Below are 9,703 nucleotides of genomic sequence, written 5' to 3'. Positions count from 1 at the left end.
GGAAGTTGTCCGCCGCAATCTCTGGGATTTCAAGCCGACGCCTGATATTCCGGACAACGTCTCGGTAGAGATATCGCACGCAGAAACAGATGTGACTGTGATACAAGCAGAGATTGCGACAGGTCACGTCGTCCTTCAGTTAAAACAACTAAAGACTACGGCAAAACCGGCGGATCTGACCACTGGATAAATGGATCTATCTAATCCGAAGTAGCTTTGTTTCGAGCGTTTCAGAGTGTATATGCAGTATATGTATAGACATGTAGTAATCTCACGAATCATACATGTTTGTATTTGTGTTTGCGTGCTAAATCATCGAGAGATTGCGGTACTACGGGAGAAGCTTGATTTTGAATAGTATCAAAAGTGACATCTTGTTTGGTAATGGGAGTTTAATGGAGATAATAGGATGAGGTCTGTTAGGTTTTTCAAATGTCCAAAAAATCTACAAACATACGTGATCTTCTACAAAAGACGAGATATATCTTCATGCGTTATCGTGATGTATTTGTGTATGAATTAAATCAATCATATGATTCACGTATTTACGTATTGATTCACGTTTCTTTTGTTTCCTACCACGTATTGCAATTATACTGTTCGATAAGCATGTGTATCTCACAGATAACCTACCATAACCATCCAGACGAATATTTTATATATAACGTGCCTGAAGTTCTTCGTTTCCAAGCTGTTCATTCGCATAATTTACGAATAAAATGATAAATGGAAAACACAGCTTAAACTATCTTTTTTGGCAATTAAACTAAATGATAATTAAATAATCATAATCATAGTGCACTTTATGGACGATTCTTGTTGATTATATAATGTTCCCCACTCTTCTCGTTTGTTATCTCAAACACGATTGGTGATAGTCAATTACGTGACTTCCTCGTCGTGACGCACTTGACTTCTATAATTGATACGTTGCACAGTTGCGCAGTTAGTATAACACGTTCCACTCGCCAACAAAGTACATACATCGAAAAATTTCGCGTCATTGAAACGCGCCTGTGATAACAATCACTCTTATTTGGTAAGTGACGGTTAATCTTAATGTCATTGACTCTATCTATCTTTCAACGATAACTAAACTAACCTAGCTAAACCATCAATTTTCTAGCAGGTAAAATAAATCCTCAACGATGAATAGCGCTCGAAGTTCTTCGAATTTTTGAAATTTTGAGATTGCGTAGAATTTTCGGACTTTGGATCTTTTGGAATATTGTAGAATTTTGTAACTTTATTGTAAATTTTTTGCAATCTGACACTTTGAAACTTATGGAATATTTTACAATTGTACAATTTTATGGAAGTTTGGAATTTGGGGGAGCTCGTTTGTCTAAATAAGAAAAGCAATTTTCCCCGTGTTTCTCTCAAAACCTAGCGGAACTTGAGGAACGTGAAAAGGAAGAATCATGGAACGATGGGCCGGAAAATCGGCGATCGTTACTGGCGCAGCATCCGGCATCGGGCGAGCAATTACGATAGCTCTTCTAGAGAAAAAAGTAAACGTACTCGCGTTGGATGTACAAACTGAAAAATTATCAACTCTCAAGAATGAGTGGAATGCAAATTGGGGTACACTATGCGTAATGCGTTGCAATATAAGTGACGAGAATGACCTGAAGGATGTTTTCGACTACCTGGAGAACAACGATGAAAAAACGTGGAACGGCGGCGTCGATGTCATGGTGAATAATGCCGGGGTTATCGAGTACACTCGCGTCATTGGTAAGATAATTGCTGACCGTAATGAGAGAAAGAATCTACAATACTATCGAATATTCGCGTAATTTGCATGCGAGAAATGTTTTTAGAGCTTGCCGTTGAAATTACGCAAAGTCGATTTAGATCGAATCGTCGGTATCAATATATATAATAATAATCTAATTATTCTCGGTAATAGCATCTTCTAACCTTGAAAAAATTATTTTTCGAGTGTTCTTCATATGCGTTATCTCACTTGATCGTTTGATTTTCTAATCATTGATAATACTGATATTGGAACTTAACTTAATACTAGGAAAATAACTTAATACTAGTCGTTTGTTTCGATTTGTTAAAAGAACAGTTTTCACGTTTTACTTAATTTATTTAACTGCAAAATGCGCGAGGTTAAGAGTTGGACGTTGATCTCGACAACATATGTGTATAAAATATCTACATATATCGAATTCCATGTCTACCGGTCTTCGATATCTTACACAAATGACTTCATTTTACTGTTATCAGATTTCCCGGCACTTAGACCGGCACTTAGTAATATTACTATTTACTTATCTCATAATAATCATAGCTTAATTCATTTCAACTTAATAGGTTCTTACCGCTTCCGATTATGTCAGATTCAAATTCTTTTGTTTATTCCTACAGTTAACATTGAAATCAGACAATCAACAAAAATGTACTTACGCGTCGCATTTTTTTCTGCGACTTTCTTATAACATCATCGATGAAAAACATAACGGGTACTTATACGTAACTAAGGAAAAAAGGGCTGTTACCTTTATACTCTGTGTATAGTTGGTCCATAAAGGGCGAGGTGGGCCGAGAGTATTACGCTCGAAACCTCGTTCGCCTGCTCGTTGACGCATTTTAAAAAATTCCATAAATTACACTTGCAGAGAGCGACAGAGCGGCATTCGAAAGGCTGTTAAATATTAATGTCCTCGCAACCGCCGTGTGCATCAATCGGGCGGTGCGCTCGATGCGCCAGCGGAACGTCGAAGGGCATATTTTCAATATCAACAGGTATTGTTGCTTCCGAGTCTCGTCTTGTCCGATCGTTCATCCATCCACATGCGAAACCTTTCGCGTGCACGCGACTGTATTTCGTCTGTCTCTTGCGACCACTGTTCATCGTCACCTCCTATTACTGCCGTCGTGATTTGTAATTTACTCGTCAGTTATTTCACACTTTTGGCACAGTATTCTCGAAACTGAAAGCATTTTCGATATATAAACATATAAATTTATAAATGTACGCATTAATATTTAAATATTTTAATTAATTATGATGTGGTACGTATATGTCTTTGGCAACGCAAGAGTTAATTATTCAAATGGGAAAAACGTTTGTAAAATATTTCGTGCGTCTATGTTTACCATTTATTATTATTAGAGGGCGAAATTAGCTTACGAACAAACGTCTGACGTAATCTTTCATCTGCCGCTTTTTGAATCTCGTGTATCGTTATTAATGATTCATTAATGTCATAATGAGCAACTTCCGTGGAATATACTTCGAGCACGAGCAAGGAACTTTTGTTCGCATGTAAATTGAGAAATTGTATATACCAATCGTCTTCTCATTAATGATCGAGGAGTTTCGAAGCTTTATAGGGAGTCGAATTTCTTGCGTGGGGTGTACTTCGTGAGAGAAAGAGATACGTGAGGAGAGAATGTGTTGTTTGAGAAAGCACAACGGAAATTTTGCTCGTCCCTTTTTCTACGAATCGAGAAGAAAAAAAATTAGGGGAGATATAAAAAAGGACAGATAGAAAAGAGAATAAAAGTGGGAAGGGAGAAAGGAAAAAAGAGGATCGACGCTTTTAAGACCGAAACAAACGTTCCGGCTGTTTGCACTCGAAGTCGATTCGAATAAAACGCCGCGCAAATGGGTGGCCACGGGCAGCCTGTTGAAGCAATTTTTTGTTTTGCACGGCAGCGTGCTGGGACACGAAATTCCGAGTGGATTCCTTTCGGAAATCGATGGCTGTAATGGCTGGAACCTGTACCCGACTTGCAAACACGGCAATGTTGCATTAACGCATACGGTGAGACGGGAATTGGCGGCCATTAAAGCACCGATTCGAATCACCGTAAGTTTGGGTGGCTTCCGCCGCTATAAAAGCTTTTATGAGCCTTATAATTTTGACCAGTCTCTGCTTGTTTTCAACGTTACTCGTTTCTATTTGCAGAGTATCAGTCCGGGTATCGTTGAAACGGATATAGCCAGACACACGCCTACAATATCGAAAACATTGAAAAATATTCCGGCTCTTCGACCCGAAGACATCGCCGATGCTGTGATTTACGCGTTAGGTACACGACCCGAGGTGCAAGTAAGTCTGTTACCAACCCTCTGTTTAAGCTACCAAGCTTTCAAGAGTTGATTGCTGGAGGCTATTGAGCACAAATTCTACCATAGATGTACAATTAACTAATCTGATGGATTATTGAGGTCGTTAAGATAGCGGTCACTCGTGACATATTTGCATTGAGCCAAGTGGCTTCTAGCAGTCAATTCAATTTAGACAAAGAGTGGTACATGGTAGTAGTAGTGTCGTTGATGAAATTGTAGATTACCGAACTCACTATTCAACGCACTGGTGAAGCCTAATGTTCTCATGCGTTTGTAACAGATTTGTCACAGGTATGTAAACGAACCTTATAATTAGATCACATTCTCCCATACACGAAAACTGAAAGAAATATGTAACAGGGTGTGTATCTCGTCTAATTAATTACGATATTAAGAGTAATCTATATATATGGGTAGCAATAAAATTCAATTTGCTAAATCTCCGCTTGCAAGATTCTTTCACGTAGATAAATTTTAAACGTGGCCATTCGCACTGATGAGTGTCACGGGGCCATGCGAAACTATTTACGTGCGACCATTTCATCTCCAGTCAAATTACGCGATATTGATTACAAACTGCGAATTGACGGTACACAGCCGCGGCATAATTATAGGCTCCGCGGCTCCTTAGGATTCAATGATTGGTGCTATTATTGGGCTGCGTGACCGGACTCGCTATTAATTCGAGATACGCGAGCAACAGTTACTAACTACGAGTCTTACTCTTGCCTGCGATCGGGCTATCTCTAATTAGTTGTAATCACCGGCGGATAGTGAGAACGAAACGCGCATTGTGTCGCGCTCGCTCGAACTTCACGCACACGCGGAACCGTCATTAAATATTCCGTGTACGTGGTCAGAGCATATTTCTTGCACTGATTAATGCGCCAGCCCAATATAATTTACGTAATGCGTTCGCTAATAGACCGCGGCTCGCGATTTCGTTAAATATACGGTGCACTCGAAAATTCGATCGCAATTTATCGCGACGCGGATGACTCCACGTCAAACGTTCGTGCATTAATTGACCGATTCACTGCGAGACCGGTGGAAATTCAATTTTCACAGGGACAACCCGAAAAGTACTTAACCGTTGATATCTTTTTTCCTTTTCCTCGTGTGTTTCCTTTTTTTTTCCACTTTCGTGTTTCGAAAGTTGAGTAAAATGAGAATGCAGCAACATCGTTAAAATTGTAATTTATCGCGTTAATAAATGTTACATCGTAGAAACGCACGTACTGTGATAATAAATTTAAATGAAATCAACGAGTAACCGTTATCGAATATACATCTGACAGAGGAATAAAAAGGGATTACGAGGGAAAAAAACGAAGCAAAAGTTTTACGACGGCAAAAGTCGTAACACTCGATGAGCATGTACGTCAACGTACGAGTGTACATTTGCTCGACGCTGGAAGGAGGAGGTTTGCACGCAAACTTCCGACAGCCAAGGCAAAAGCTCACATTGTGCACAGCTTTACTGTCACTCGAGGCATCTCTGTGCACGGGACAGTTAAGGTGTCAAACAACTTCCGACGAGCTTCGAGTAGTTCGGGGTTTCGTGCACAGGATGCTCCCAACTTGCGGGCTCCACTTTTCACGGTTAATAACCTTTCTCTGTTCTGTTTGTCTGACAATCTGTCATAATAAAAATGTAATTTTTGAACAAGTTTCCTTTTATTTAGTCGGCGAGCTTTTTTAGGGACACCTGTTTCAAACTTTTTCGTTATACCGCTAACTTTGAAACGTTCTGTACTTGCCATATATTGTCACGAAGCTTCCAAAAGGAATTTATACTTGTACCGATGTCTCGCAAGGATAATGGTCAAGACATAGACCACTGAATTTTTTAATTCCCTGATATTTCTTTTTCGAGAGGATAGAGAATCGAAGGTTGAGAATCGCGTCGATAAAACGACTCTATGGAATCGTGACTTGATTAAACCACGCTATGCTTTCCACAAGATGCGAAAAAATTTTGATTCGCGGTCGATATGCGGTATGGAATTTTTTCGCAGCCTTCCAAAATTCCTGATAAATTTTTTAAACCTCTCAATTGCTCTTCATCCCTGCTGTATCAACGATTTCCCAATTACCAGCCGTTGCGCTCTATTATTAAAAAAGAAAATCGATGAGCAGGCCCTGTTATGAACCCCGTTTTCCTGGCTGCATTTTTTTAAATTTCACGGCAAAGGAAATGGAAAGGAATGGGACGAAAGTTGCAAGAAGACAACATGCGGAAGAACGATAAAAATGATCGATAAAGTTGTCGTGTCCTGCGGCCGTCACAGATCCGGCATTTAGGAATTTATATTAAAATATGTAAATTTATCGGTACGGGCATATTTGAAAACAGATAAATTATGCTGGCCATGTATCGCGTTCCCGTGGTAAAATATATCGACGTCGGGACGCGCACCATGGAGGGCGCCAGCGGAACCGGAGTTCCTCGCATAACGGCACGTTCTGTCGTCCGGCAGAAATACAATTTATGACGATCATTGTGTAACGATCATAAATTATCTTGTTATTTACGAGCGCGTACCGCGCTGATTTTCTCGTCTGTCGTTTTTCTGTTTCTCTCCTGTCCTTTTTCGTGTTACGCGAGATGCATCGACATCCAAAATCAGCCGATTTCGTTCGATCGAGTGTGAAGATCGTTATTAAACAATTATTACTTCTGTTGTTCAATCCTGTCTTTTATTACACAGGTACGTTAAATTCTCAAGAAACAAATGTGTTACATTCATAATTTCATTTGTTGTAACAAAATCACGTAAATAACGGTAAATTCTGAGGTAAATTAAAAAAATTATGTTCCTATATATCATCACTTTTTTCTGTAATTTAATTTATTTATTTCTGAATGGCAGAATTCGATTGTTATTCGTTCATTGAAAAGGAGTATTGCTCAATATCGTTCGGTGAAAATGTCTTTCTGCGTTATTTCAAATTTCTCAGTTCGGTGTATTCATCCACGAAGAAAGCAGACATGGGTGTTTAATTTTTCTTAATACAGTAGCCGGGCACTGTAACGTAGCAACGAGTTTCGTCGATGTCGGGGTAAAAAGGAGCACGTTATCGCGTTACGGCGGATTTGCTTTTCATAAAATAAATGAAAGTGTATGGGGTGGTTAGTTTACAAAACTGGGTAAACGCGACGCTCTCGAGGTAAGTTCGAGACTCTGGCGAGATTCGTATCATCGGATTTACGAGACGACCAGACGTGGGGCTTTTTTTTTAGCAAGCGCTGGGTGCCTTTTAATTCTTGATAAATGGTGAAAGCTTTCAAGCTCCGCGTTTCTTATTTACTCGGAACCACCCTCCGGCTTCTGAAATATCTTCGTGTTTTTGCAAATATCCAGTTGAATATTTTAAATTTTCGAAAACAGACTCTGTATGAGACTTGGCCTTTGCTTATCCCGATATCTGGCAGACGTTTTAACTCGCAATATCCGACGTAAAATAGTTTCTCTTGTTGTCTGTGTTTCTCGTTTTAACGCTCAATATTCCTCGCGATGGAACACTGAGTATACTCTCGCACGCGAGAAGATTCTTTAATTTAACGATAACTGGATTTGTTGCTTAATAACTGCAATATACCACGTAAACTTTAAATAGCGCGCGTTATCAAACTCTAAACCAGGTCTCTTTAGAAACTCCGCACACTCTTCCTGCACTTTGCATTTAGATACTCGGAAACGACTACTGATGATCTCACTGCCAGAAGGATTCTATGTAATTTATAGTGTTTACATTTTGTTTAATAATAAATAAATTTCGAAGAATATTTAGATCGTAAATATCAGTGTTTCAGCTAATATTTAGTTTATCGTCGTTTACTTATTCCAAAAATTATATTCGTCTTGCCTCTTGATTTGGAAGTATTTTCAAACGTTTCTTCGAAATGCGACGAACTAACGATATGGAGATAAGGTCACGTCGATTTTTCGCGACAAGTTTGCATCGATAATTGCACTCGACTTCAGAAATCGTAATCGAGAATGCAAACGAAGTTGGCAAACTGAAATTAATTGCTCGTTCGTTTAAATACGATTCGTTCGAATTTATTCTGAGATCGGTTTGGTTTAGATTCTGTATTACCGGGTCGGAAGTTGCCGTGGATTCCGTGAATTCCTCAATTTACGAGAACCAGCCGCTCGTCCCGAGGACAGACATCCCGATTTAAGTCCCTTAAATGCGTTCGTAACTGTTTCTGACAGGCAACGTTCGCCCTTCCTCTATGCTAACTGTTGTTTGACCGCGTTTCACCGTCGTGTTCTCGTATTCGAACAAATCTCGAAGCGGATTCCAAGCAACTCTGTTGAAACTCTCTGGCTAATTAACCAACGCGAGTTTACCGTTTCTTAACTGCTCGGTGTATTGTCACTTTATAAGCGAATATACACGGTTCGAGGCCAAACTCGCTAAATAAATCGCAAAACTGAAACACGAGCGCATATATTTCTCTCCCTTCCAACTCGATTTGTGTAGTCAATTTTTCTTCTCCTTTATACATATATGTATTTTTTGGGAAAGTTTGCTGTGTCATCGGTGTTGATATTGGGTATATTTTGTTAACGATCGATATCGGCTCTCCTGTAACGCATCGGCCATTACAAACTGACTCTATTTCGTTAGGCAACGCGTTTCGGGGTTCACGGAAGCGAACAGTTTTTGCAACGTAAATCGGTTTCAGGAATGTTTCAAGGTTGGATAGATAGGCGGCTAAGTTGATTTAGAAAAAAAAAAAAAAAAAAAAAAAAAAAATGCTCAATAGATATAAAACAGAAAATACCGACTAACCTCAATGAACTAACTTTGTTTTTCAACAAAAAATCCTATTTATTTTTTCGCATTATTTACAACGATTCGATGTTATATTTATTTATAAACGAAAAATCATTTGTTCGCATTGGATCGGATAGGTCATCCGCTATTATTTGCTATTTACGGTCACGTAGAGACGGTATTTCCTCGTCGCGTTCAGCCCAATTTCTGCCGCGTGTCCCTCTTTGAAAATGGTGCCCGCGCAAAGTGCAGCGCCATAGCAAATTGGATTAGCGTTACGTTACTACTCCACCGTGTCTCTGCTCCTCCCCCGACCCATTTCTCCCTATCTCTCGTGTACCTCGTTCCACCCTTTCCATGAACCGCATCGACGGAACGAGCCGTTGCATTCGGTGGCTTTGCTGTGGCGCACCGACCTCATTCACCACTCGCACGTCTAAGAATTTCGAGCAGTTGCAAGGATACACCACGCGATTTGCGGCTTGCATTGCCTCTGCCTCATTCATGTGGACACTGTCATGTGGTTAGAATGTAATGAAAGAAGATGGAAGGACGAAGTTAAAGGGAACAGCTCGAGGGTTATTTTAAATTCGTCTTCTTTCTGTTCTCTTTCTTTCTTGAAGATTTACGCAAGCAATTGAATTGTAATTGAAGCCCTAGAAAAGACTAAATACCATACGGATAACTATTAAGCAGTGATAGATTTCAATTCGTTCTTTTCTTAATGTGAGTGTAACATTGTGTTTATAATTTATTTTAATTAATAGGACCGAAGTATTAATATCGTATTACTTATCAATTATAACGTTGGTATTGGCACAG

The 9,703-nt window shown here is 39.5% G+C and overlaps 1 protein-coding gene across 5 annotated transcripts; it reads left to right on the top strand.

Annotated features, from left to right (window-relative positions):
- The first annotated feature begins 881 nt into the window (after positions 1-881).
- On the top strand, positions 882-4,524 carry LOC100650886 (farnesol dehydrogenase). 5 transcript variants are annotated; one of them, XM_012310517.3, is made up of 7 exons: positions 920-1,039; positions 1,127-1,129; positions 1,391-1,737; positions 2,631-2,757; positions 3,674-3,827; positions 3,927-4,070; positions 4,310-4,524. In XM_012310517.3, exons 3-7 carry the CDS (start codon positions 1,422-1,424, stop codon positions 4,346-4,348), a joined length of 780 nt encoding a protein of 259 aa, XP_012165907.1. In that variant the 5' UTR covers positions 920-1,039; positions 1,127-1,129; positions 1,391-1,421; the 3' UTR covers positions 4,349-4,524. The 5 variants fall into 5 exon arrangements, with proteins under 5 accessions (XP_048263639.1, XP_048263640.1, XP_012165906.1 ...); XM_048407682.1 differs by having other exon boundaries at positions 882-1,039; positions 1,127-1,737; XM_048407683.1 differs by having other exon boundaries at positions 882-1,039; positions 1,127-1,737; positions 4,290-4,524.
- The last annotated feature ends 5,179 nt before the right edge of the window (positions 4,525-9,703 follow it).

This window comes from Bombus terrestris, chromosome 7, assembly GCF_910591885.1.
Source record: "Bombus terrestris chromosome 7, iyBomTerr1.2, whole genome shotgun sequence".
NCBI lineage: Eukaryota > Metazoa > Arthropoda > Insecta > Hymenoptera > Apidae > Bombus > Bombus terrestris.
This window is presented reverse-complemented; position numbering and strand designations above follow the sequence as displayed.